General features: G+C 58.0%; 2 protein-coding genes and 2 long non-coding RNA genes across 4 annotated transcripts; all 4 read left to right on the top strand.

Annotated features, from left to right (window-relative positions):
- Positions 1-311: 311 nt before the first annotated feature.
- LOXL1 (lysyl oxidase like 1) lies at positions 312-8,245 on the top strand. Its single transcript, XM_030457198.1, has 7 exons — positions 312-1,386; positions 6,311-6,419; positions 6,666-6,803; positions 7,059-7,215; positions 7,297-7,392; positions 7,594-7,709; positions 8,068-8,245. Exons 1-7 carry the CDS (start codon positions 312-314, stop codon positions 8,072-8,074), a joined length of 1,698 nt encoding a protein of 565 aa, XP_030313058.1. The 3' UTR covers positions 8,075-8,245.
- A 7,052-nt stretch (positions 8,246-15,297) lies between these two features.
- LOC115598872 (maestro heat-like repeat-containing protein family member 7) lies at positions 15,298-20,187 on the top strand. The gene is made up of 14 exons (XM_030457278.1): positions 15,298-15,402; positions 15,626-15,804; positions 16,019-16,131; positions 16,256-16,336; positions 16,608-16,762; positions 16,857-16,971; positions 17,099-17,259; positions 17,351-17,488; positions 17,791-17,905; positions 18,219-18,353; positions 18,644-18,826; positions 19,054-19,209; positions 19,511-19,612; positions 19,792-20,187. The coding sequence occupies exons 1-14, from the start codon at positions 15,314-15,316 to the stop codon at positions 20,185-20,187; spliced, it is 2,118 nt and encodes a 705-aa protein (XP_030313138.1). The 5' UTR covers positions 15,298-15,313.
- Positions 20,188-20,220: 33 nt separating this feature from the next.
- Positions 20,221-21,002, top strand: LOC115598831. The gene is made up of 3 exons (XR_003987959.1): positions 20,221-20,268; positions 20,537-20,714; positions 20,800-21,002. It is a non-coding gene; the product is annotated as an uncharacterized LOC115598831 (long non-coding RNA).
- Positions 21,003-22,527: 1,525 nt separating this feature from the next.
- LOC115598837 lies at positions 22,528-23,917 on the top strand. Its single transcript, XR_003987965.1, has 3 exons — positions 22,528-22,616; positions 23,085-23,181; positions 23,793-23,917. It is a non-coding gene; the product is annotated as an uncharacterized LOC115598837 (long non-coding RNA).
- The last annotated feature ends 2,780 nt before the right edge of the window (positions 23,918-26,697 follow it).

Raw genomic sequence — 26,697 nt, 5'->3', positions numbered from 1 at the left:
ACCCCTCCTAATTCACCCCGTACTTTGAAGGTGCGCGTCGCGCCTGTGGTAAAACGATCCCAAACCCCAACATTTTCGTGGTGTTTTGTTGTTTTGGTTTTTTTTTTAATCACTTTCGGAGGCGTTCCGAGCTCCGCTGCCCCACCCCCGCGGCCGGGGCAGGCCCGGGCCGGAGGCGGTCCCTGGGCCCCGGCGGCCCCGCTCCCCTCCCGCTCCCCTCCCGCCGCCGCCGGGGAGCGCGGCCGCTCCGTCCGGCCCGGAGCCGCTCCGCCGGGGCTGTGGGAAGCACGGCGGGGCCGGGGCCCAGCGGGATGGCGCGGCGGGGAGCCTGGGGGTTGTGGGCAGCGGTGGGTTGGGGGCTGTGCCTGCTGCTGGCGGGCGGGCAGGAGCCGGCGGGCGGCGGGCAGCCCTGGAGGCAGCTCATCCAGTGGGAGAACAACGGCCGCCTTTACAGCCTGCTCAACACCGGCGCCGAGTACGTCCCGGCGGGACAGGAGAGGCCCGGCGGCAACCGGTTGCTGCTGGCGGGAGGGACGAGCGGTGGGACGGGCGGCAGCGTCAGGAGGCAGGCGGCGGGGGTGCCGTCGAGGCCCGGCTCGCAGACGGTGCGGGGCCAGACTCGCCATCCCTTCGGCTTCGGGCAGGTGCCCGACAACTGGCGACAGGGGCCGGTGGGCGACAGCGCGGCAGCGCAGCGGCTACGGACCGCCGCCCGCCCGCGCCAGCCTTCCTCCTCTTCCTCCTCCTCCTTCGCCTACGCTGCCGCCGCCGCCGTCGCCGCCGGGCAGCCGCCGTACTCTCAGTTCCCCGCCGCCCCCCAGTACGAGCCCTACGAGGCGCCCCGGGCGTACGACGAGGCCTACACCTACTACCGCAGCACCGGCGGCGGCGGCGGGGCGGCTGTGGCCTCGGCGGCGGCGGGTGCCAGCGTCGTGTACCCCTTCCAGCCCCGGGCGCGGTACGAGGACTACGGGGAGGAGCAGAGCTCTTACAGAGCTCAGGGTTACTACCCGGTGGCCGAACGCCCCTACGTCCCCGCCGTACCCCAGCCGGCCGACGGGCTGGACCGTCGGTACTCCCATAGCTTGTACCACGAAACCGGGGGCTCACCGGAGCAGGGCGGCCCGGACTCGTACGCCGGTCGGCAACCCGCCGGCCACGGCATCGCATCCGCCGATAACCTGCAGGCTCCCGCTGGGACAGGCTACGGGGGCCAGTACGCACCCTACGAGCTGCAGCCACCTTTTAGGGCGCTGGAGCCTTACGGGGTTCCTCGCCCTGAGTCCTACCTGCCCGCCAGGAGCCCCGAAATGCCGCAAGCCGTCCCCGATAACCAAGCCCGGGTCAGCGTGGGCAGCGTCTACAGGCCCAGCCACGGCGGGCGAGGTGAGTCTGGGGGAGACCTTTGGGGGGGTGGGAGCTCCCGGGGGGAATGGGGGGGATGGAGCCCTGGGTGCTTCATCAGCCGGGGAGAAGAGCTCTCTGTACCCACGCATGGTGCCAGCTGCTCTCCAAGAATGCTCTCCAGGTGCTCTGGGGACAGTTGTGGCCGAGAGGATGTTGGAGGCCCTACGTGTTTTGGGAATGATGTGCTATGTCGTGGGTCCTTTGGCTTTTGTGGGTTGGTTGTGGGGCACATCCCAGGTGATCTTGTGAGGTGGAGCTGTGCCCTGTCCCAGGTCATACCATGCCCGTGAGGTGGGGATGGGGGACGGATATTTTGCTTGGGGAGGGGTTATGTGCCGTGTTCTAGGGCATCCCATGTTTGTAGGGTGGCTGTGTGCTGGAGTCAGGCCATGCTCCTGGGATAGGACAGTGCCGTGTCCTGGGTCATCTTGGACACGTGCCCTGTGCTGAGTCTGTGCTGCTGATTGTCCCCTTCAGCCCCTGTGCCGGCCAGCTGGGGGCCGTAGCAGGGGACCCAGGGGATGCTGTCACTTCACGTCCTACTGACCCTGATCCTGATGAAATCCTGTGGCTTTTGGCTGAGCCTTGCTAAGAGTGTTTGTACTCTTGTGGTGCAATCGGGAGAAAGGCTGGAGGGTGTGAGGAGCATCAGCCTGGGGGCTCTGTTCCCTGTTTCCCTTGGGAAATTAATCTCAGCCTGAGTCTCTGACCCATCTGACCCCATAAACCCATCCAGCCCCATCCTTGCTTTCTGAGAAAACCCATCCCACAGGATTTGTACGAGGGGAAGTGTTGATCCCAGCCCTGCCCTGTTGCGTGCGAACAAGTAAACACGGCGAGAGCAGCCTGGCCAGGTCAGCCTGAGGGCCCTGCCAGAGCTGGGTGGGAAAGAGCTTGGGGATGGTGTCTGGGCAGGGAGGATCTTCCTCTGGATCACAGAAGCACAGAGTGGTTTGGGTTGGAAAGGACCTTAAAGATCATCCTGTTCCAACACCCCTGACTGTGTAGCGACACCTCTCACTAGTCCAGGTTGCCCAGCCTTGAATTCTTCCAGGGATGGGGCAGCCACAGCTTCTCTGGGCTGATTTGTCGAGGGGCTCACCACCTTCACAGTAAAGAATTTCTTGTAGGCCCCCTTCAGGAGCTGGATCTCTGTCTGCCTTTCCAGGAGAGGGATTGAAGGGTGAGGGATGCAGGGCTGAGGGATGCTGATGGTCCTGTGCCTGTGGGGTTGGCAGGTGGCCTGAGGTGACAGAGAGAAGTGAAAAGGTGCCTGCCAAGCTGATCACCTCCTTGCTGTCAAGGCCCTTTAAGGATCCCTGGAAGCTGAGCTAGGGGATGATAGTGCCATGGCACTGCTAAGGGGACTGGGGTGCCCACCTGGATGGACAGCAAGTCCATCATCAGGACACCCGTTGCTTGGTGCAGGAGCTCCCAGCTCACTTCTCCACATTTTTCCTTAATAACTCTAAAGAAGGGAATTAAGATCATCCAGTCAGCCCAGGGAGGTAGCTCTCCACTGCCTGGCCTCTCCTCTGGGTCACCTGTTGCTCTTTCCAGCTAAACTTTTGTTTGGAAAAAAGTGTCACCTCCCCGGGGGGGGGGTCACCAAAAAAAATCCTAACCTCAAGCCTGTCACCTTCAAGGCCACCCTTTAGGTAAGTCACTTAATTGGTCAAAACACTTTCTAAACCTGAATCAGATGTTAATTAAGTACCTAAGCCTCCTAATTGCTTCCACCAGGAATGCATAGCATTCCCAGCCCCTTGCTGGGGCACCTGGGAAGTTAATTATGTAATTAGATTCCACCAGCTTTTATGAGAGGGTTTGTAGGGGCTTGCAGGGCCACTGAGAATCATCCCCCTCTGTCCATCCACCTGGTGAAGTCGCCTGAGAAAATAAGACCTGAAAAAGTTTCCAGCCCTAAATCCAGAGGCTGTGGCCAAGCTGTGCTGCAGGGGGAAGGGGAGCATCTCGTGGGCCTTGGAAGTAAAAGCAGCAGACCAGGTTTTGGCAAGGAGGTGGGGAGGAGACTCCAGAAGTCTTTGTGTCTTCTGCTCACAGCTGCTGTAGGCACCAAAGTGTCACCCAAGTCTTGAATCACCTTGTGCAAAGGAGGCCTTGGCTGGTGAAAACCAAGCCCATGTGGCATCTAAGCTGTAGGGAAAAATAGTCCATCCCTTCTCCTGGGGTTCAGCCAAGGACACAGTTCATACCAGTGCTCCCAACACTTGGCTGACACCCTGGAGGAGCTTCCTCCCCCTGAGCCCTGCCCAACCCCCTCCTGTCTCCTTTCCTCTTATCTCCAGTGGAATTTTTTACCTTGCTGTCATGCAAACAGGTCCTCTGGGACTGGATGTTGAATGAGAGTGGATTTTGGAAATCCCTTGGGATGATGAGGATTTTGATAAGGCTGAGTTGTGATGATAGCTGAGGATCCCATCCCTGGGCCAGGAGGTGGCAATCTTGCTGGGAAAGTCTCCCTTTTGTAGGGCTGAATATGGGCTTGGTTTGATTTTTGTTGCTGTCTTCAGGCCTTCAGCAACCAACTGAGGATCTGGAGAAGATTCAATGGGGCTGGGCTGAGTAGGGGTGAAGGAGTGTATCAGGAGGTGCTGGAGAAGGGATGGGATGGGGGATGAAGGTGGTGGAGGAGGAATGGGATGTGATGGGATGGGGAGCCAAGGGGTTCATCCAGAGGTGCTGGAGGGGGGATGCTGGTACAGGATGCAGGGTGAAGGGGTTCATTGGAGTCACTTGGGGGTTTTTCTCCCTGTCCCCTCAGCTCCCCATCACCCCCTTTGGTGGGGGTGAAGCAGCCACCCCACTGGCAAACAGCTGGAGCCAGGATTTTTGGGCTAAGCCCCTCACACCAGCACAAAGAGGGCAGGGAGGGAGGAGTGGGCCTGCCCTTTGGGATTGTTCTCATTTTCAGGGTGAATGAGAAGGAAATTTTCTCTGGCAGCTCCCCGGGGCAGGCCAGGGAGGTGGAGGAGGAAAAACAAAACCAGTTTCTTGCTGCACTTGTCCCTTTTCAGAGGTGTCAGCAGGAGGCTGTTGGGCCCCCTGACCTGAAGGAGCTGAAAAAAAAATGCTGGCTCAGCAAAACCAGGACCAGGATGGAGGGAGCTGGGTGACCTGCTGTGACAGGGGGACACGTGGAGGTTGGTCAGGCTGCATCCTGCCAGTCCTCTTCACCCCAGCAACACCAGTGCTCGTGGTTTGACCCTTGGCTGCCGAAAATCAGGCGTGAGACCCTACAATAAGAGTGGGGCCATGTAGGGTGAGCTCTGGAGGGACAGGGGGGGATAAAACTCCCCCTTGGTGAAGGAGTCAGGTTTCTCTCTGGAGCGTCCAAGAATTTCTTATTAACAACAGTGGGGAGGAGAAACTGGGCTCTAAATGATGGCAAATGTTCTTGCAAGCAGGATGGGGCCCAAAGTGGTTTGTTTTTTTCTTGTTTTTTTTTCTTTTTCCTTCTTAAAGTTTTGTTGTTCTGTTTTTTTTATTTAAGGGGGGAAAAAACATCTTTCCAAGCTCTCCCAATTTTCCCCCCTGGTGTGTGTGGCACACTCCTGGGTATTACATCAGCAGCGATGACCAAGCAAATGGGGCAGGAAACGAGCTCCAATGGAGTGACGTGATCCCTCCAGGGAAGGCAGGCCCAGAAACAAGGAGGCATTGTTCTTTTTGTCAGTGTAATTGAAAAAACAAACAACAACAAAAAAAAACCCACAACAAGGAGAAATAAGGATATATATATATAAAAAAAAAAGGAATAAAAAGAAAACATGCTGGAAAGTGTCTGGGTGCAAAGGGGGGAACTGGGGTGCCTGGAGGTCCCTAATCCCTGGGAAGGGGATGAGAATGAGGGATAGGGATGGGGATTGGGACAGAGATGGGGATGAGAATAGAGATGTTGATGGGGAAGGGGAGGGAAAGGGGGATGAGAATGAGGATTGGGATGGCAACAAGGATGGGGTTAATGAGAGGGATGAAAGATGGGGATGAGGTTATGGATGAAGATGACAGGGACAAGGACAGGGATGAGGATGAGGGCAGACTGGTGATCTTGCAGGAAGGGAGAGATGCTAAGCAGAGGTTGTTGCAGAGCAGGGCTTAGCTTTGCAGTGGGCTGGTGGAAGGGAAACTGAGGCATGGAGCAGGAGCACCCCCCCCATCCTGGTCCTTCTCATCAGGCAGATGTAAGGATGCTTTCTGTGTTGGTGATCTTTGAGGAGCCTTTGGGAAGGGGAGGTGTTACAGGGTGTTGCTGGGAGGGGAAAGCAGCAGCTCCAGCTGGGCTCTGTCATGCTTTTTGGAAAACAGCACCCACCCATTCTCACAGCTGGCTGTCCATCCATCCATGAATCCATCCATCCTTGAATCCATCCATCTGTCCATCTGCAGCTTGCTTGGGCTCAGCCTCAAGCATGGGGCAACATGGGGAGGTTGGATAATGCTGTGGGGAGCCTGGGGTAGCAGAGCTTTCACCCTGCTTTTGGGGTGAAGACAGGTCAAGAAATAGGGACCCCCCTTTTTGGGGGGGAGGGTTACGTCACCCCTGGTCTGGCTGCTACAGGGGGAGCAGGGGGAACCCCAATAACCCCTTGCAGGGTTGCTGGGCACGGTGGCCAGCCAGGGCTGGGTGTAATTGGTTCCAGGAAGATGGCGTTGAGCAATCCTGCTGTAGAAAAATGGAGATTGGGAATTGCCAGCAGGAGCCGAGGGGAAGGGAGGATTTTCCCTCAGTGGCTTCACACTGAAAAAACACGGGGGTGACCAAAGCAAACCTTCCCCATGAGGTCAGGGCTGGCTGCTTCCAGGAAGAGACTGCTGCATCCTCAAGCCCGGTCCCTGGGCCTTAACCCCATCCTCAGGGTTGTCCCCATCTTCCCAACAGGTCTCCCCGACTTGGTGCCAGACCCCAACTATGTGCAAGCATCCACCTACGTGCAGAGAGCTCACCTCTACTCCCTGCGCTGTGCTGCCGAGGAAAAGTGCCTGGCCAGGTGGGGACAGGGGGACACGGGGGGAGATGGAGAGCAGGAAGATGGAAGGGAAAGGGATGAACTGATGTGGGAGGAGGATGGAGGAGAGAAGGAAAGGGGAAAGGGAAGGGGTGGGAAGAAGGAAGGGGAGAGGAGAAGAGAGAAAAGAAGAGAAGAGGGAAGAGTAGAAGGGTGAAGGAATAGAGTGAAGGAGCTGGGGCTGAGGGCAGGGGTGACATTGGCACTGACCCTTCCTGCTGTCCCCAGCACTGCCTACACTCCTGAAGCCACAGACTACGACGTGCGGGTGCTCCTGCGGTTTCCCCAGCGGGTGAAGAACCAGGGCACGGCTGACTTTCTGCCCAGCCGGCCCCGGCACAGCTGGGAGTGGCACAGCTGTCACCAGTGAGTATCCCTCCACCCACCCTCCTTTTCCTGGTATTTTTGAATGGCATTTTTGAGGCTTTTTAAATGGCATTTCCCCCTTTTTGGGGTTGAGGTCTTTGAGAGAAGGTCACCTTGCTTCCTTCCTGTGTCCCTAAAGTTCATTATTAAGCCATTAAAGTCCCCATGGAGGGAGCTGACAGAATCACACGTAGGGAGGGGATGGTGCAATTTTTGGAGGGGTCATCCTGACTCTGTTCCTTTCCTCATCCCCAGGCACTACCACAGCATGGATGAGTTTAGCCACTATGACCTGCTGGATGCCACCACGGGGAGGAAGGTGGCCGAGGGCCACAAGGCCAGCTTCTGCCTGGAGGACACCACCTGCGACTTTGGCAACCTGAAGCGATACGCCTGCACAGCCCACACCCAGGTGCCTTGGGGTGTGGGAGGGAGGTGCCCAAAGGGCCCTTTAGCTTCCAAGCACACCCCAAACCTCCTTTTCTCCTCATAGGGTTTGAGCCCGGGCTGCTACGACACCTACAACGCAGACATTGACTGCCAGTGGATCGATATCACCGATGTGCAGCCGGGAAATTACGTCTTAAAGGTGCCAGGGGAGATTTTTTTTTAAGGAAAAATGTTACCAGCGTGGGGGGTGGCTTGGGATCTTCTCAACCTTTGGCTTCGAGCCCATGCACCTTTTTTGGTGCCATCTCTTTTAACACTTCTGCAGGTGCTGCCCATCCTTCCTTTTCCTCCCCCTTCTTTCTTAATTTGTAAGGGTCTTTTTCCTTTCTCCTGGTTTTAGGTTCAAGTGAACCCCAAATACATAGTCCTGGAGTCGGACTTCACCAACAACGTGGTCAGGTGCAACATCCATTACACCGGGCGCTACGTGTCCACAACAAACTGCAAGATTTCTCAGTAAGGAGTTGTCTATCTCTCCTCCCCTTGGCAAAAAAAAAAAACCCACAAAACCCAAACAAGGGATGGGGGGGTGTGTGTCAGACCCCAGCGCTTTAATTCCTTTTCTTCTCCTGTTTATCTGGGTTTTCTCCATGAACATCCAAAACCCAGCTGCATTTGGTAAGCAGTGGAGCTGAGGGTGGGTGTCCTGCTCCCTTTGAGGGGTTTATATTGAATTTCTGTGTTATTCTGGGGAAGAACAGACCCGAGTTTAAAAAAAAAAAAAAAACAAACAAAAAAACCCAACAAACCCTCCCTGCTTCTGCCATGGAAATAGTGGTTTAAAACATCTGGGATTTTATGTGTTTTCTTTCAGATCTTGATGGGAACAGGGCTTGGAGGAACGTCACCTGCCCCAGCCTCTGTCCCCCTCTCATGAAAGCATCTGAGAGGCCTCCTCTGTCCCACCAGAGACCCCCCCAAAACTGCCCATTTATTCACCTGAGAAGGAGGGGAAGTGACAATGACTCTGAAATATTTTTTTATACTTAACTTTTCTTTAACCTTCCTTGTTTCTCTGTTTCCTAAGGGAAAATGATGCTGTTTTAGCTGGAATAAATGCAGGGTCCCATTAAGTGCTGTATAAATGATGTAAATTGCATCTTAACTGTTGAGCTCTGCAAGTTTTAACCCCTTTGGCATTTTTTTTTTTTTGGGGGGGGGGGTGAGGATGTCTCAGGTGATGGCACCTCCCCAGGGGGAAGAAAATAGCCCAAAATTGGAGGTGCTGCCCGGGCTGGGGTGCTTGACCCCTCTTTTTGAGGCAGCTGCCAGGCTGGGATACTTCTGTTATTTTGGGGGAGCAAAAGTGCTGGAAATCTTGTCAGCTTCACTGGGTGGAGGTTGTTCCCTCCCTTTGGCTCTGAAAACTAAAGAGGGAGCCCTTGAGGTGACTGGAAATCTTGTTTTATTGTCATTTTCACGGGCTTTCCAGGCAGAACTCATTAAAACACGTGGCTTTGAGGGGTCGGTGTCTCACTGAGGCCAGGAGCAGAGATCTCTCCCGAAAGGTGAGCTCCAGGACAGCCGGGGGCTTCGTCCCGGTGTTGTTCACTCCTGGAGAGCGATGGGCACAGCACGGGGGGATGGGAAGGAAGGATGCTCCCCCCCCCCCCCCCCCACCGGGACAGCCCGAGGGCTGCGGGACACGGCCACCCGCTGAGTGACAACACCCTGCGTGCTGCGGGAGCCACAGCCCCGCACCGCCTCATGCTCCCCCCGACACCCCCGTCCCAATGCAACCGCCCCTTTCCGGGCGCAGGCGGTGGTCCCAGGATGGGAATCCCGGGAGGAAAGGACCAGGCCAGGCCCAGAAGGGGCAGTAAACGGGAAGGAGCAGGAGCGACCTTGGCGGCTCCGGGGCTGCGGTGTCGCCGTCCCGTCCGGAGAGGCGGGGGCGGCCTCGGGACCTCAGTGAGTGGGGCCGCCCCCAGCCTGGGGGAGGGGCGCCGGGGGTCGCGGGGAGGTCCTGGACCGAGCCCGGAGGCGCCGGGGGGCGGCAGTGGCAGCGGCTCCCCGGGAAGAGGGGGTCCTGTCTCGGGGTGGCTGCCGGGCACAAGCCGAGGCCCGGCTGGGGCGGCCTGGAACTGCCCCGGGAACGGGCCCAGACACCGCTGCCCCTGCCCGCCCCTCCGGGCCTGTCCCGGTTCCGCTGACACCCGCGGCCGCAGATCCCGGCGGTCCCGGCCCCGGGGGCTTTGCTCCCCCCCAGGTCCGCAGCGGCTGTTGCAGCCCCTGCCCCGGGCTCTGCCTCTCAGCCCCGCTCCCCTGCTCAGCTCGGCTCTCCCAGCCCCACGGCAGGGTTGAGTTCAGGCCCAGCTCTGCAGGTTTCATGTCAGCTCCAGCCCCACAGCAGTGATTTCAGCTCCAGCCCTGCACTCTTCAGCTCGGGGATGTCTCAGCTACAGCTCTGCAGTGTTTCAGCTCTATCTCTGCACCACTCCAGCCCCATAGTCAGAGTTTCAGCCCCACAAGCTTTATTCCAGCTCTGCAGTGTCTCAGCTCCAACCCCACTCTTTATTGCAGCTCCAGCCTCTGCCCCACATTTTATTTCAGCTCTTGCTCTCCAGGATCTAACCCAGCCCCACAAGATTTCAGCTCCAGCCCCACAAGCTTTATTGGAGCTCCAGCTCAGAGAATCCTGATCCACTGCAGGTGTCTCAGCTCCAGCCCTGCACTCTTCAGCTCGGGGATGTCTCAGCTCCAGCTCTGTTGTGTTTCAGCTCCAGCCCCACAAGATTTCAGCTCCAGCCCCACAAGCTTTATTGGAGCTCCAGCTCAGAGAATCCCGATCCACTGCGGGTGTTTCAGCTCCAGCCCTGCACTCTTCAGCTCGGGGATGTCTCAGCTCCAGCTCTGCAGCATTTTCAGCTCCAGCTCTGCACCACTCCAACCCCATGGTCAGTGTTTCAGCCCCACAAGCTTTATTCCAGCTCTGCAGTGTTTCAGCTCCACCCCCACACCCTGATTTCAGCTCCAGCCCCACAAGCTTTAGTGGAGCTCCAGCTCAGAGATTCCAGCCCCACTCTGGGATTCTCAGCTCCAGCGATGCAGTTTTTGTTTCAGCTCCATCTCTGCACCACTCCAGCCCCATAGTCAGTGTTTCAGCCCCACAAGCTTTATTCCAGCTCTGCAGTGTCTCAGCTCCAGCCCTACATTCTTTATTGCAGCTCCAGCCTCTGCCCCACATTTTATCTCAGCTCTTGCTCTCCAGGATCTATCCCAGCCCCACAAGATTTCAGCTCCAGCCCCACAAGCTTTATTGAAGCTCCAGCTCAGACAATCCTGATCCACTGCGGGTGTCTCAGCTCCATTCCTGCACTCCTCAGCTCGGGGATGTCTCAGCTCCAGCTCTGTTGTGTTTCAGCTCCAGCCCCACACCCTGATTTCAGCTCCAGCCCCACAAGCTTTATTGGAGCTCCAGCTCAGAGAATCCTGATCCACTGCGGGTGTCTCAGCTCCATTCCTGCACTCCTCAGCTCGGGGATGTCTCAGCTCCAGCTCTGCACCACTCCAGCCCCATGGTCAGTGTTTCAGCCCCACAAGCTTTATTCCAGCTCTGCAGTGTTTCAGCTCCACCCCCACACCCTGATTTCAGCTCCAGCCCCACAAGCTTTATTGGAGCTCCAACTCAGAGATTCCAGCTCCACTGTGGGATCCACAGCTCCACTCCAGCTCCTCTCCTTCCCGCTGCCTCCAGCCGAAGCTGCTCCCGGCTCTGCCGCAGCGCCGGGGCTGTTGACAAGGACACAAATCACTCCCTGTCCCCACTGCAGTGTCACCGAGCTGACAGCACAGGGCCAGGCCTGGGGGAACGGGGCAACTCCCGGCCCCGGGGCTCCAGGGCCCAGCGCTGGACACGCAGCACTTGGCCGCACCGGGATGGCTGAGCCGGATCTGTCCCCCAGCACCCAGCGGGAACCCCCCCCACCCCCAGCAGCCCCCGGGAAAGGCGGAGGCACCACCCGCAAGGCTGGGGAGGAGGCAGCGCCCACACCGCCAACCCTTGCTTGCCCTTCTTTGAACATTACATTTCAGCCACTGTCACACCCGGGGTTTGTAATGACACCAGACAACAAGACCCAGGAACTGCGGCCTCGACCCCCGGGACTCCCCTCCGGCCGAGAGAACCCCAGCACTGCCGCAGCCCCTCGCCCTCGGGGAGCAGCCGGCCGGACTCGCTCCGCTCCCCAGCACCCGAGCCGGGGATGCCCCGGCCCCTCCCTTCCCGGCTCCGCCCACCCGAGCAGCGGCCCCCGCGCCCTCCAGCGCTGCGCTGCGCTGCCCGTCCCGTCCCCTCCCGAACCGCCCCGCCCCGCTCCCCGCCCCGCTCCCCGCCCCGCTCCCCGCCCACTCACGGTCGCCTCAGAGTGGCAGCACCGGCGCCGCCTTCTCCGCAAAGCCTTATATAGACCCAGGCCCCGCCCCTCCAGGGGCCACAGCCAATCGAGAGCCAAGGTAGCACTGGGTCCCGCCCAGCACGGTCCGGTCGGCTCCGGTCGGTCCGCAGAGACACCGGGAACCCGGCCGCAATGCCGGATCCAAAACAAGGAACGGGATTGGGCGGGGCCGGGAGCTGTCCCGGGCCGCGATTGGCTGTGGCGCCGGGAGGGGCGGGGCCGAGGGGCTGGCGGGCGGGCAGCCCCGGCTCTGGGGGCGGCGGCGGGCGGGGGGAGCTGGGGCAGGCATAGAGCCCGCAGCAACCAGAAAGCTGGGCTGCTTTCCTGACAGCGCTCCAAGCGCCCTCTGGAACGATGGCTCAAGGGGAAGAAAGACATTTATTGCCCGGGAGCCGCCTGGCGAAGGGCGGCGGCCGAGTTGGATCAAGTCCAGGGGGTTTGGTTGGTTGAAGGGCTGTGAAAAGGGGCAGACAGCAGCCTCGGCGCCTCAGGAATATCCTCTGAGAGCGCAGGAATCACAAGCAGAACCCACCTGGCCTTGGTCACGCCGCTGTCTGCTCACTGTAATTCTCTGAATGGAGCACTTGCTGTCTGTAGAGATTCAAGGGCAGGGATCGATACCCTTAGTGTTGCTCTCCTGCTGGCTCCAGGCTCAAAACTGCTCATCATCTGCTTTCCATGAGACAGCCACCTCCTTGTGCCCCACGTTCATGGGATCCTTAGACCATCCTTATCCTGACCTCTATAAACAAATCCTACACTACTGCAAGCTGCTGCATTGCTTTGCACCCCCAGCTCCCATTCCCCCATCCCCTATTTTGGCAGTCACATTCTTCTACCTGCTCAGTACATTGTGCAGCCACACCGAGGTCTCGGGTAGCAACGGGACCCCAAAATTCTCCTGAAGGGATGCCATGGCCCTGCAGCTGGTCAGGGACTCCTCAGCCGTGCTGGAGCTCGTGGGGTGTGTGCGTGTGGAAGTGCCCGAGAGGAGAAACGGGGAGCAGAGGCGTGAATCGCAAGCTGGGAGTGTCACAGGGCACATCTGAGATGCAGACAAGGCAGAGTGGATACAGAAAAAAAAAAACCCCAAAGCCCAGCAGCCTGCCCTCTGCTTCCCGCCCTCTGCCTTTGGAAGCAAAAGGCTGTTTCTTGCTACAGCGGTCAGTGCAGAGAGCTGGCTGGGCATTTGCTTTGCCACCAAGCTAGATGAGAAAGGGAGAGATTTCTGCGGTGTTTCTCTCGAGTGGCCCGTCTGAAGGCGGGCAGAAGCGATACCTCCCGGGGCTTGAGCTCTGGCAGTGCGGGACAGGGACACTGGAGGGCAGCGGTGACTTGCTGGTGACCGAGGCTGCAAAGCAAAGCGCAGCCCAGCGCTGGCTTCCCCGCTCAGCTCCTTTCTGCCCGGGGACACCCGGAGCCCCCCTGGCTGGAAAGGCCGTCCCCCCTCCGACCTGCAGCGCATTCAAACCTCCCTCGTCCTCCCCTGCTGCCCAGCCCCCCGTGTCCAGCCCTGCCTGCAAAGCAGAGCCCCGCAACAGCCCCGGCCATGAGCAGCCGGGCCGGGCACTCGGGCTGATGCCCTGCAGCTGGGCAGGGGCCGTGTCCTGGGGGTGGGGATGGGAAACTCCTGGGCCGGGGGGCACAAAAGCTGCCGTCAGCACAGCCCCTCCCGGGTTCCCGTTCCTCTTAGCAAACAGCAGCTCCTCTGTGTGGGGCTGGGGACTCAGGGCTCCTTCCTGCAGCAACTTTTCAAGAGGGTCCTTCTGGGGCATCTGAGAGGAAGTGAAAAGCAGGACTCTGATACGAATGATGATTGAAACCTCTTGAGTCTGAGGCCTAAATCCTGGAGCTCTTCAAGGTGAGGTGTGATGAGGCTCTGAGCAAGCTGAGGATCTAGTTGTGGATGTCCCTATTTCTTGCAGGGGGGTTTAGATTACATGACCTCTAGAGGTCACTTCCAACTCAAAGGAATGTCTGAATCAGCAGCTGTGTAGCTTGCCTGGTAGCAAGCCTCTGGAGAAGGCAAGAATATGATGCAGCTTCTGTTGGAAGGCAGGTTTGGCATTGAGAGAAGCAAGGTCAAGGGACTTGGTCAAGAGATGCAGTTCTTGGGAATTAACTGGCAAGATGGATGCAGCCCCATGCCTGTGGATGTGGTGACCAAGGTAACAGCTGTGTCTGCCTCTGTCAGGAAGGAGGAGACAGAGGCTGCCTTGGGTGTTGTGTGTGTCTGGAGGATGCCTGTTCCATGGGACAGTGACGTGGTGAAGCCTCTCTCTAGAGTCCCTCAGAAAAGAAACTCTTTTGTATGGGGCCCTGAACAAGCTGGGGAGAGTCTGGCAGACAGGTCCACAGGAGACTGGCCAGAGATGACTGGAAACCCATCCCAGACTTCATGCTGCTGCCTGCAATGCCAATCTGGGCCTAGAAAGGCAAATTTGGTGGCAGCCTGGGATCCCCAGCCTGGGGAGTGGGTCAGAGACTGGAGCTATTTGGGAAAGTAACCTAAGAGCTGACTGAGCCACAGAGCACAGTGCAGAGTGGGTCTGTCCCCTTCCTTACCACGCAGCAGCCTCTGCCATCATGGCTTGGTAAAAAGCACCCTGAAATCAAGGGGTGGGGAAAGGTTCAAAAACCGGGACAAACATTTAGCACAAGCCCTCTGGTTAGTTAAGAGCAGGGGCTGGATCAATGGAGCCAGCCCTGGCCAGTCTGCTGTTCTACAGACAGGGGAAGGGGATGAGGTCCCTGCTGTAAGGGAGAGGAACCTCCTGGGACAAGCTGTGTGGATTTCTTCACCTCTGGGCAAAGGCAACACCACTTGTGGGGTCTTGTCTGCTCAAGCCCCTGGGCGTCCCCTGGAGAGTGATGCCAGCACACCGGGGATCACAAAGAATTTTAAAATAACCACCTGAAGCTCTATTCCTCAGTTTATGCTGTATTTATTGATAATTCTGCCAAAACCAGGCTAGCCCAGTTCATACAGAGCAGAACGGGTCACACAGGGTTCTAATGATTTTGCAAAATAAACAGATTTACTTTTACGGAAAAGCTGACCTTAGCTGAGGCTTTAAATAGGAAGGCAATTCAGAAGGACTGGCTACAACCTCAACTTGTGAGGGGGAAAAAAATGAGGGATGTTTTGGAGACATGATGGACAAGAATGCCACCTTCTGGGAAATTCCGATGTTTACTTGATGTTAGTTCTAAAATACGGTCGGTAAACTTCCATTTTGATCAGAGCAGGATCACTCATGTCCAAAAAGTGGGTAACAAGCCGAGGAGGGCTGACTTAGGATGCTTGAACAGTGCTTGAATGTTTGAATCAAGAGCTGCTGCCCTGGCCATGGGACTGCTGGGACTGCATCCCCTCCTTTTATGCCATCTCCTCCCAAGGCTGAGACACCTCTTCTACACCTTCCCCCCACAGAGCTTGTGCGTGCAGCTCCCCGGGAGCCTGTGTCATAGTTGGGTGTGGATGTTCCAGTGCCTGCCTGTACACCCTGGGTGCTGGGTGACAATGGGACCCCTTTCTTACATCATTGGTGACACCCCTGGGCCCTGGGTACCTTCCTAGTGCTGGGGTGGCCCTGGCTCAGTGTCCAAGAGGACAGCGATCAGGCCAGACAGGAGCAGAGAGCTACCTAGGAGCCCTGAGCCATGTCTGGTCTTTTTGTGTCTGGAGAAAGCCGCCTTGGTTCCCAAGAGAACCATGGCAATTCCCAGGGGCTGCTCTGTCCCCAAGAGAGGTAAGAGCCAGGGGCTGGGGCTGGGTGGGCACTGCGGGGTCAAATGTGAGGGCTCATGAAAGGCCTTTGTGGTTTGTCCATCGGGAGCTTCTGCCCAGCCCCTGAGGGCTGGGGTTCTTCACAGGCTGCCCAGGAGCAGAGCCTCACTGCCCCGTGCAGAGCCCGTCCATGACATCTCCCTGCCCCCACGCAGCCCCCTTGGCCCCACGGGCTCTCCCCGCAGGCCGTGCAGCCTTGGGGCCAGCAGCACTGCCACCCCCATGCCCACCCCCCATGGCCTCTCCTCCTTCCTCAGGACTGAGCGGAGGTCCGGGAGCCACCTCCGGCTGGCCTGGGTCGAGGATGAGGCGGAAGAGATCAGTCTCCCCGTCCCAGACAAGGTGGTCCAGCTGATGGAGACAGGTGAGTGAGGGGCGTTTGGCTGCTTTGCTGTGCTCCTGCATGGCAGTGGCTGCTGGGCACATCCCCGGCCTCTTCCGTGCCAGTCCCCTCTTTGGATCCCCCTGCCCAGGGCTGGCTCTCTCCTCGGGAGCTGGCACGGGGCTGGGTGCCGGGTAGGGCCCTTCAGTTACTCCTGCCAGCACCTTCAGCTCACTCTCCTCCGTTGCTTTCTTAGATCCCAATCCTGATGCCACCTTCCTTTGGTATTCAGCGGAAGAGGGCCAGGAGATGAGTGCGGATGCTCAGGAAGAGCTAGGAGAGGTACCTACAGAGACTCTCACCTGCCTTGTGCCTGCTCCAGCTGCCCCCATGCTCAAAGATGCCTTCCCAGACAGCTGCCCTCTGGGCAAAGCTGGGGAAAAAAGAAAAAAAAAAAAAAAAAAGAGAGCCCCATAACCTTCTCTTGTTGCAGGAGCGGGACAAAGAGTGTGTGAGAGATCTGGTAGTCAACCTTTGCCCCTCCACCCTCAGGAGTCTGCAGGATGTCTCGCAGGTCTGGCATTTTCAGAGCAGGTCACAGTTTCCCCTGTGCAAACCCCCCAGGGAGGTTTCTCCCCCAAAGCCCTCTGCACCCTGACGGGTACAGAGGCATATGAAGGAGCAGAGGCTGCAGTGGGAAGGGGCTCTGGCCACCTCCTGGCCATGGCAGATGGGTGTGGGGATTCTTCCCTGAGGCTGCTGGGAGGGACCCCTCCCTGTGTGTGGCATCTGAGGGGATGGTTGCAGCCCAGTGGCAGCACCATCCTCCCCTCTGTTCCCTGCAGACAGAAAAAATCTTGAGGTGCATCCACAGAGAAGTGGAGGAAGTGTGCACGGAACCAGGGCAGTTCCTCCTGAGATCCGTGCTTGGTCTGCTCAGCGAGTGCTGCCCTGAGGAAACAGTTCAGACCCTCTTGAGGATCAGTCCCTCCTGTGACAAGTATGAGCCCCAAGAGCCCTGGGGACTTGCTCCATAGCCCAGGCACAGCACAGTGGCCAAGGCAGCCCTGCTAACAGAGTGTTCTGGCTTGCAGCGCTGCGCTGGCCATGTGGGAGATGCTGCTGTCCCTGCCCAGCACTTCAGAGACAGTTCTTGACCGGCTGCTCAGTGTGATCCAGGGCTGGAGACCAATCTGTGCTATCCCATCTGTGAGTGACCAAAGCACCTCTTGCTCACGACTTCAAGGCAGTTGATGGCCCCACGTGCAGCCCAGGGGCTTTGGCAGTGCCCCAGCAGCTTCCTTGCCCTGAGAGCTGTCCCTGTGTCTTTCTGCAGGCAAGCCAGGTCCTGTACAGGCTCAGCCAGCGGCCCCGCGGCCAGAGGATCCTGGAAGCGCTCTTCCCCAGGCTCCTCATGACCTTGACCTTCAAACTTTCCCTGGCTGCAGTGATCCTGGGGCGGGAGCAGCCTGGGGCTGATCAACCCGTCCCTTTCGGGTGCGCCATCCCCTTCCCCTGCCATTCCTTCCCCTGGGCCCTCGGCCTGGGCCCCTGCTCTGTGTGTAACCGGACCTTGCTCTGCACACAGGCTGGCAGTGGAGGGCATTAAAGTTCTGCTGCACGCTGCTGGCTGTCAAGGCCATGTCCAGAACATCCAGGAGGAGGGCGGCTGGGACATGATGCTGCAAGCAGACACCCTCGAGAGAGGAATCAGTCTGCTGGCCAGGTGAGAGCCCTTTGTAGGCAGCAGTGCCTCGGCAGCCCCATCCCCGGCGTCAGAGAAGTCCCCAGGCACCCAGGCCCCGGGCTGCAGCCGCAGCGCTGGCCAGGGAGCGATCCGAGTGGCAAGGGGTGCTCCTTGCCTGGGGAGAGAGCAGGGCCCAGTCAGCAGCAAGTGGTGTGGAGGCTGTGGCTGGGGGCAAAGGCGTGTCCTGGCCTGGGCTGGCCTGGCTGGGCTGGGCAGGGCAATCCCAGCAAGGCTTTGCCTGCCCTGCTCACTGCCAGCACCGCTTTTCTTTTCCTGCCCAGAGAGCTGAGGAAGAGCCCAGCTGAGCAGCAACGCCTCCTGTTCCAGCACATGAAGGAGATTCTTACCCACAGGAGGGAATGGCAGACCAACTTTGCCTTGACTTTCTATACTGAGGTAAGCCTGGTGGGAAGCAGTGCCTCTGCCAGATGCTCCTGAAGCCGTCCCTCTGGCACAGGCGGCTGCTGCCGGGTGGGATGACAGTCCCTGGAGCTGGGACAGAGGGCTCTGCTGCCAGTCAGTCCCTGGGGCCTCCATCCAGCCCTTCCTGCTGGGGCAGTGCTCAGCACCCCCACGTGTCCACAGGCAGGGCTGCCCCCCGGAGGGGCTGTGTCAGCCCCCAGGCCCCCACCTGGCAGGGGTAGCCAGGAGCTGCAGAGTGCCAAGGTCCCGCAGCTCTGCCCATCTCTCACCACTGTTGTTCTTTCAGCTGCTGGGCTGCCAGGGCCTTGGAAAGGACTGGAGTGACCTGCGCCTCCTCCACTCCTACCTGAGCCATGGCACACAGACAGTCCGTCTGAGGGCACTCCGGGGCTTGGTGGCACTCGCAGGAGATCCACAGATGGTGAGCGAGGCGTAGTCAGGCGGAGCCGCCTTGGCAGCCTGGGGCTGGGGCAGGGGTAACGCGCTGGCTTGGGCCTGGCTGCGAGGAAGGAGGTGGCTGTCAGCAGAGAGAGGGGTGGCTGAGCAGGGGCCACAGAGCCTTTGCTCTCTTTGCTCTCTCCTTCATCCCCATCGGCACGTGCAGCGCCTGCCGGGAAGCCGGGTGGGAGGCTGGTGCTCAGCACGCAGGGTGTTTGTGCCAGGCTGCTCCTCCACTGCTCCACCCTCACAGCAATTCTCTGTTTCCTCCAGGCAAGAGAAATGCGGGGCAGCTCTCTGGTGGAGAGCATCCTGGCGTGCCTGAAGGATCCATCCAGAGACATCAGGATGGAGGCCTTGCTCTTCTTCTGCACCATGATGGGCCAGCTGAAGAGGAAAGAGGCCAGCCCCGTCTCTCTGCTGCTGGTGGAGAAGCTCGCAGCCCTCTTTGGTGATGTAAGGCTGATGTGGGAGCTTGATCCCGTAGAGGGGCATGGGACAAGGACAGCTGCCCTCCAGCCCAGCCCCGCCGGCAGCACTTGGGCAGGGCTGCTGCCCTCCTCACGCCCCTGGGCTCTGCTGGGAGGGCTGCTGGGCTCTGTACCCAGTGTGGCTTCTCCTTGGCCTCAGCCTCTAGAGTTACACTTTGCTGCAGTCACGCTCTCTTCCTTCCTTCCCACCAGGAGTCCAGCCAGGTTCAAGAGCTCTCCCTCAGCCTCTTTGAAGACACCATGAAGGCTGTGGCGAGCAGAGACAAGGCAGAGATGAAGGAGGCGACACGCAGGGTCGTGCTCTCACTCTTCCTGCATGTGAACGCTGAGAGCAGGAGTGTGGCTGAGGTAGAGAGCTGAAAGCTGAGCACCTGCTTTGCCCTTCCTTCCCTCTGCCCCAGCCCTGGCAGCAGCAGCTCATCAGCCCTTGCCCGTTTCTCTTGTGCTGGCTGTGAGAGTGCCATAGCTGAGGTGGTGGCTGCCCCGTGTCCCTGCCTCGGGCATTGAAGCCCGGGCATTCAGGCTCTGTCCCCAGCTGCCTCTTCCCTGAAGTAGCTGGGGACAGCTGGCAGCCTTGCCAAGAGGAGGGGGACAACAGGTCTCCTTCTCTGAGCTCTGGTGCCAGCTCCCACCTGCTGCTGTTTTGCAGGCCTCTGGCAAAGGCCTCCTCATCTGTGCCAAGTTCCTGGGCTGGAGGAAGCTGAAGAGGGTTCTTAAGAAGCAGAAGACCTGGCTGATCGGAGAGACTTTGGTGAGGACAACCCCCAGGTGCCAGGGCCTGGGCTGGACAAGGGATGCCCCATGTGCCCAGGGTGTGGCTGTGCCTGGGGGGGAAGGGGTGGGATGGGCAGAGGGACTGCTCTTGCACACGTTGGGGGGGGGAGGAACGGTCTGTGCCAGCCCCATGACATGACCTTGGGCACTCTCCAGCTGAAGCAGGACAGGAACAGGGTGGAAGATTACGTGTGCTTCAGCCTGCCCTACCTGCGGGACTCCCAGACCAGCGTGAGATTGGAGGCCATCAGATTCATCGGTGAGCCACAGCCCCCGGGGACCCTCTTCTGGCAGCCCGGCCCCAGCCCCCGGCGCTGCCCTGGCAGGCAGGAGCAGCCCTGTGGCTGTCTCGGGCAGGGCCCTGGCCTCCTGCTGCCCCCTCTGCTCTGCCCTGGCCTGCCCAGGCCTTGGTGGCCGCCTGGCTCAGTGTCAGCAGCTCCCTCGGGGACTTGCCCGGGGCCATCCGTGCGGAGTGCTGGGCAGGAGGGCGTGCGGCCGAGCTGGCCGGGCCGGGGGCTGTGCTGCCGCAGTGCTGGGGAGGGGGAGGTCTGACGGGAGCTCTGTGCACAGGGACTGCTGCGCAGCGCCTGGGGAGGAACGGATCCAAACGGACGATGGAGGTTGTGTGGGATGGTGAGTAGGGTCAGAGGGGTGCTGGTGGGGCAGGGGAGAGAGCCAGGGCAGGGTGCTGCCATTCCTGGCTCTGCTGCTGCAGGGAAAGGAGGGAGAAGCTGTGACTGTCCCATCCCTGCTCCTCCCAGTCAGGGAAAGAGAGGGATGGGGCTTGCATAGAAGGGTCTGTGCAGACACCAGGGTTTCACCACTGCTCACCTTCTTTCTTTCTTTCTCTCTCTCTCTTCTCTTGTCTTTTTTTTCCTTTCTTTCTTTCTTTCTGCTGCAGCTCTCAAGCGCTGTGATGATGACCCTGATGCCTCAGTCAGGTCCCTAGCAGGTCAGACCTTGAACATCCTGCAGGCTGGGAGGGAGCTGGAGAGATCAAGATGGTCCTTCCCAGGCCTGTGCTTCTGGCGCTGATGAGATGGGTCAAGGACAATCTTGCTGCCCCCATCTTCCTGACGGTACTTTCACCACTGCCCCATCATGGCCCCAAGAACACTCCTGTCCCCTGGCTCCCCCACTTAAACCTCCTTAATGTCATCCCAGGCGGAGGAAGTGGCTCTGCTGGGGTGAAGGTCCTGGTGGAATGATGATCCCCAAGCCTGCAGAGCACACAGCATTTGTCCTGGCCTCTCCTGCTACCTGCACATCAGCTTAGCCCTGTGAGTGCCCTGGCCCCAGCTTGTTGGACAGCCAGGTTACCCTTCCTTAGGATGGTGCTGCAAGGAGGCACAGGGCAGAAGGGAGTCAGGGTTTAACTCAGCAGAGCTCTTATAAACTCCAGCACTGCTTTGTCTCAGGGCGTTTCACCTGGAATGATCAGCCTTGTCACCAAGCACACCTCCATGGGGACAGCCCTGGTCACAGCTGAGGATGAACACTTGCTCCTCACAGCAGTCCTGCTCAGTGTCATGTGCATCAGCAGCTGGTGCTGAGTTCTTACAGCCCACCTACAGGTGAGGAATTGCATCAGCAGCCAGAGACTCCCAACTGATTCCAACTCTCCCAAGAGAGTGAGAAGCAGCTGCTGCATTCCTCTTCTGTCACTTCCAGGAGGTCACCAGGGTGTCTGCAGAGTCTGTGGCCTCTCCCCCAGAGACCTGGAGCAGCTCGAGTCATGCGGCTGAGCACACGCCCAAACCAGATCCCCTCTCGGAGGCTGTTTGGATTCATCGGGAGCTGCCCCCCAGAGGCTACAGGAGGTTCCAGCCTTGCCGGGCAGGGTCCGTGTCACCGTGTGGGCCCAGGCGGCTTGGGACAGCTGGGCAGGGCACAGCTGAGCCAGAGCTGCTTTCCTTGTCTCCTCAAAGCAGCGGGATGTGCAGCCTCCTGGCCTCTGGCATAGCTTCCAATAGGTCAAAGAGGTCCCCAAATAAAATGTGGCCTTTGGAAAGCACAGCAAGTGGTGAAATCTGTTGTATGGGACCTGGGCTCTGATCCTGGGACCGATGGGTGATCCTGGCCTACACACGTCACAGAATCCTAGGAGTTTTTCAGGCTCCGTTTTCTCACCTCTCCGGTGACTGTAAATGCAGAACACTCTGTATCCCTGCAGTGTCACAGTCAGATTGTCCAGTGGCAGCTCCCCTTCGAGACCTCTGGGGAAAAAGCAAACCTGCCTCTGGTTTGATGATTCTCCTGTAGTCTGACTCTGAGCAGTGCCGTGGAGCTCCAGCTTTGGGTGCAGTTCTGGGTTGTGCCCTGCAGAGGAAGAAGAGGCAGTGTTGCTGCCCAGCTCGTATCTGTGCAGCCCCTGAGCACGCAGTGTCCTGGCTGAGTCCCCTCCGTGTCAGAGCCCCGCAGCAGCCCCGGCCATGAGCAGCCGGGCCGGGCACTCGGGCTGATGCCCTGCAGCTGGGCAGGGGCCGTGTCCTGGGGGTGGGGATGGGAAACTCCTGGGCTGGGGGGCACAAAAGCTGCCGTGAGCACAGCCCCTCCCGGGTTCCCGTTCCTCTTAGCAAACAGCAGCTCCTCTGTGTGGGGCTTGTGGCGTCTTCCTGGCTGCCGCGGCTTGTTCAGAGGGTCGTTTTTGGTCTCCTGAGGAAAACTGAAGAGCCGGACCCTGCGGAGGGGATGAGGTAAAGAGTGGGACCCGTCAGGGCAAAGGGTAGGAGAGCGACGGGTGCGCAGCGCTGCGCAGTGAGGGATCCGTGCTTCTTCGGGGGCAGGCGGGGGTCGAGCATTGCCTCGACCCCCCGAAAGCGATGGTTGATCTCTGCCCTGGGCAAGACTGGAACTGCGGAGGCGTCAAACGCTGCCCGGGTGGCAATGGAGGGCCCAGCCCCGCCGGGAGCGTCCGGGAGCCCCGAGCAGCAGCGGCCGCTTCGCCCTCGTCCGTGCAGGGAGCAGCGGGCACCGAGCGGGTGAGAAAAGCTGTTCCGCGGGTTTGTTTGTTCGGGGGTAGTGGTGGGAGAGTGTTGGCAGCACCTTTGGTGTGCTGGGGTCTTTGGGCTGTTGCTGTGTTGGCCGGTGAGAGCACCAACCCTGTAAGGTGGGTGAGAGCCCCTGTCTGCTCCATGGAGGGAGAAATGGAGCTGGCAGCTGCCCCCCTGTAGTCAGGGGAGGTCCCTTTCCCCATCCCCCTGCTCTGGCCGGAGCCCTTTGGAGTGTTGAGGGTCCCCCTGGCCTCCATGCAGCCCCGGGGACGGGGTGGGGGCAGCTCTGAGGTTCCTCTCCTGCTTGAGGGCAGCAGTGTGGGGTTTTTTGGGGGTCATTGGGATGTTGGCTTGAAGAGGACTAGAGAGTTGGTGTGGCGAGCTTCAGTGTGGGAGAGCATCCTGGTGGGGGAGTGGGGACTTGTGGGTGCTGATTGTGTCCTCTTGCCTTTGCAGCAGGAGGTGCAGGAGGAGAAAGTGGAGGCCTCCATGGTGTGTGGAAAAAAGCATAAACCAAGAGTGAGCAGAGGAAGCCTGGATGAGTGAAGTGGAGGTAAGGAGGCCCCATGGGCAAAGGGACCTGATTGTCCCACCAGAGCATTGCCAGCATCTTTGCTGCCCTGGCCAGCTTTGTGCTGGGTGAGCTCCCTGTAAGCAGGACTGGGGTCTTGGGCCTCTGGCTGTTTTTCCTCTGGTGAAGCTGCCCAGAGAAGAGGGGCAAACCTGTAAGGAGGGCAAGAAACACTGTCTCTGTGTTTGGAGGGTAGAAATGGAGGAGTTATTATTGTGAGAGGAAGGCAGTGTTTATTTCCCGCTGTGCCTGGGCAGGTGCCTGGAGGAGTGATTTGGAGGGTGTCGCAAGAAGGGGCTGACACACGACCAATATGATCAGTCAAGTCCAACTTTATTAGAACATCAAACGTATTTATACCGAATTATGCCTACTTGTCAGAATATCATTGGTCAACGGTTGCAAAAGCTTGACTCACTATTGGTTAAGTGTTAAACATAAACTCCGCCTCTTGCGGTTTCCCACACCCCGAACTCTTCAGCCACGACGCTCTGCCCCCAAGCTTCTGGAACTTTCCCGGCTTCCATGTGGGGACTGTCCTGGTGCCTCTCTGTCAGGCCGGTGTTGTTGGTGCTGACTGTGTCCCCTTGCAGCAGGAGGTGCTGGAGAAGAAAGAGGAAGCATCCATGGTGTGTTGAAGGAAGCAGGAAGCAAGAGCAAGCAGAGGATGTGAGGAAGCCTGGATGACTGAAGTGGAGGTAAGAGGCTCTCTGGTAAACCGTAATTCCTGGTAGCTGGGGCTGTGGGCCATCAAAAGATGTCAGTGGTCACTGCTTGTGTATTTTTGCCAGGCCCATTGGTGTGGACTTTTGGAGCTGTAGTGAGCAACAGTGGGAGAGCTGCTGAGGGGTCAAATCTTCGAGGTTTTTGGTAGTAAAGCAAAGCTGTAGCCTGCTTGTTTGTGGTGCTGTGGGTAGGTGTCCCTGTGAGGGCTGGGGCCAGCAGAAGTTTTCAGAACTCACTCTTTGTGGTTTTGAGGCAGACCTGTTGGTGTGGAATTTTTGTACTGTATTGAGTGAGAGTGAGAGAGTGGTGAAAGGGTCAAATATTTGAGTCTTTTGGTGTTAAAGCAAAGCCTTTTGTTTGTAGCTCAATTGTTGCTGGTGCTGTGGGCAGGGTTCTATGTGAAGGTTAGGGCCAGCAAACGCTTTCAGGGGTCACTCTTTGCTTTTTTGAGCTTGGTTTGTTTGTGTGGATTTTGGATCCGTGTGGAATTTTGGAGCTGTGTTGAGCACCAGTGAGAGAGTGGCCTTAGGGTTTGTATATTCAAGGTTATTGGTACTGAATCAACCCCCTAGCCTGGTGGTTGCTGATGCTTTGGCTATGGTTCCATGTGAGGGGTAGAGCCATCAAGAGTTTTCAGTGGTCACTCCTTGCATTTCATTTTTTTGCCAGACATATTTGTGTGGAATTTTGGAGCTGTATTGAGTAGTGAGAGAGTGGCCAAAGAGTCGAATATTTGAGATTTTTGGTATGAAAGCAATCCCGTAGCCTGATTGTTGGAAGTGCTGTGGGTAGGGTTCCATGTGAGGGTTAGGGCCAGCAGAAGTTTTCAGTGGTCACTCTTTGAGGTTTTTTGCCAGGCCTGTTGGTGTGGAATTTTGGAGCTGTTTTGAGCTATAGTGGGAGAGCTGCTGAGGAGCTGAATCTTCGAGGTTTTGGGTACTAAAGCAAGGCCTTAGCCTGATTGTTGCTGGTCCATGTGGGGGTTAGGGCCAGCAAAAGTTTCCTGTGGTCACTCTTTGGATTTTTTTGCCAGGCCCATTTGTTCGGAATTCTGGAGCTGAATCCCGATACAGTGGGAGAGTGGCTGAGGTGAGGGGGGGGGGTTGTGAACGTTTGAGGTTTTAGGAAAAAAAGCAAACCCGTTGCCTGATTGCTGGAAGTGCTGTGGGTAGAGTTCCATGGGAGGGTGAGGGCCAGCAGTTTTTTTCAGTGTTCACTCTCTGTATTTGGGATCCAGGCCTGTTTGTGTAGGAATTTGGAGCCCAATTTTACAATGCCCAGGTGCTCTTAGATGCTGGATGAAAAGAGAAATGCCATGACAGAATCTGCTTTCAGGGGGGTCACTGTTGTAATAAATTGACCATGTACTCTGCGTTTTATAAAAAAAAACAAATTAAAATTTATTCAATTATAGCAAGTAGAATATTGAGCAAAACAGCGCTGGGTGACAGGGGGGTCTGTTCTAACCAGACTTGCCTCCTACTGCCACACCCACTTTTCTCACAGCAGGCCTTTTAAAGACTCCTCTTCTTGTTACATTTCTCTTCTTGATGTACTGCGCATGTTCCAGTTGTTACCAGGGGTCTCCTCTTCTGCCTCTGCCTCTTAACAACTACGTCACTAGGCTGTGATCTTAATGCTCCACCCACTATCCAAAACAGCTTACTACAATACTTTAATAAAAGATTTTTTAACACATATAATTGTTTAATAAACAATCCACAACATTTTATAACACTGTTGTACCTAGCAGTACCAGCTCACGGATGCTCCTTTTTTTCTCCACCACAGGCTCTTAAGCCAGGAGAATGCAGACACCTCAGTGAGTTCTTCATCGAACCTCCCTACAGCCACCTCTCCTCTCGGCCCTATCTCTGACCTCCCCCTGCTCCCCAAAACAACTCCCAGAACGGCTTTTCTCACCCGCTCACTGCCTGCTGCTCCCTGCACAGACAAGGGCAAAGCGGTCGCTGCTGCTCCGGGCTCCCAGGGGGGCTGGACCCTCTGCTGCTTCCCCCAGCCAGAGGTGACAGAGTCAGAGCCTCATTCCTAACCTCGGCAGGGGTTGACCATCGCCTCAACCCACCAAAAGCAGTGGTCGACGCCCGCTCAGCTACAAGCCAGGTGAAATTTTCACCGTGAGCCTCCAACCACATACAGCCATGCTGACCCTTCCCAGCGGGGTCCTGCCTCCCCTTTTCCCCTCACAGGCACAAAAAAACATGTAGAAAAAACATTTGCGGAGGCTTAAGGACATGCGTTGAGGCAAGGATCACCCATCGGTCCCAGGATCGGAGCCCAGGTCCCATACAACAGATTTCACCACATGCTGTGCTTTCCAAAGGCCACATTTTATTTGGGGACCTCTTTGACCTATTGGAAGCTATGCCAGAGGCCAGGAGGCTGCACGTCCTGCTGCTCTGAGGAGACAAGGAAAGCAGCTCTGGCTCAGCTGTGCCCTGCCCAGCTGTCCCAAGCTGGGCCCACACGGTGACACGGACCCTGCCCGGCAAGGCTGGAACCTCCTGTAGCCTCTGGGGGGCAGCTCCCGATGAATCCAAACAGCCTCCGAGAGGGGATCTGCTTTGGGCGTGTGCTCAGCCGCATGACTCGAGCTGCTCCAGGTCTCTGGGGGAGAGGCCACAAACTCTGCAGACACCCTGGTGACCTCCTGGAAGTGACAGAAGAGGAATGCAGCAGCTGCTTCTCGCTCTCTTGGGAGAGTTGGAATCAGCTGGGAGTCTCTGGCTGCTGATGCAATTCCTCACCTGT

This window comes from Calypte anna, chromosome 10 (genome assembly GCF_003957555.1).
Source record: "Calypte anna isolate BGI_N300 chromosome 10, bCalAnn1_v1.p, whole genome shotgun sequence".
Taxonomy (NCBI): Eukaryota; Metazoa; Chordata; class Aves; order Apodiformes; family Trochilidae; genus Calypte; species Calypte anna.
This window is presented reverse-complemented; position numbering and strand designations above follow the sequence as displayed.

Bases quoted from the DNA above. Each gene is read 5' to 3' on its own strand.
- LOXL1 (XM_030457198.1), top strand. From the start codon at position 312: ATGGCGCGGCGGGGAGCCTGGGGGTTGTGGGCAGCGGTGGGTTGGGGG. The intron at 1,387-6,310 runs GTGAGTCTGGGG...TCTTCCCAACAG, and splicing joins GCCCAGCCACGGCGGGCGAG to GTCTCCCCGACTTGGTGCCA. The intron at 7,216-7,296 runs GTGCCTTGGGGT...TTCTCCTCATAG, and splicing joins CCTGCACAGCCCACACCCAG to GGTTTGAGCCCGGGCTGCTA.
- LOC115598872 (XM_030457278.1), top strand. From the start codon at position 15,314: ATGTCTGGTCTTTTTGTGTCTGGAGAAAGCCGCCTTGGTTCCCAAGAG. The intron at 16,763-16,856 runs GTATGAGCCCCA...TCTGGCTTGCAG, and splicing joins ATCAGTCCCTCCTGTGACAA to CGCTGCGCTGGCCATGTGGG. The intron at 18,354-18,643 runs GTGAGCGAGGCG...TGTTTCCTCCAG, and splicing joins TCGCAGGAGATCCACAGATG to GCAAGAGAAATGCGGGGCAG.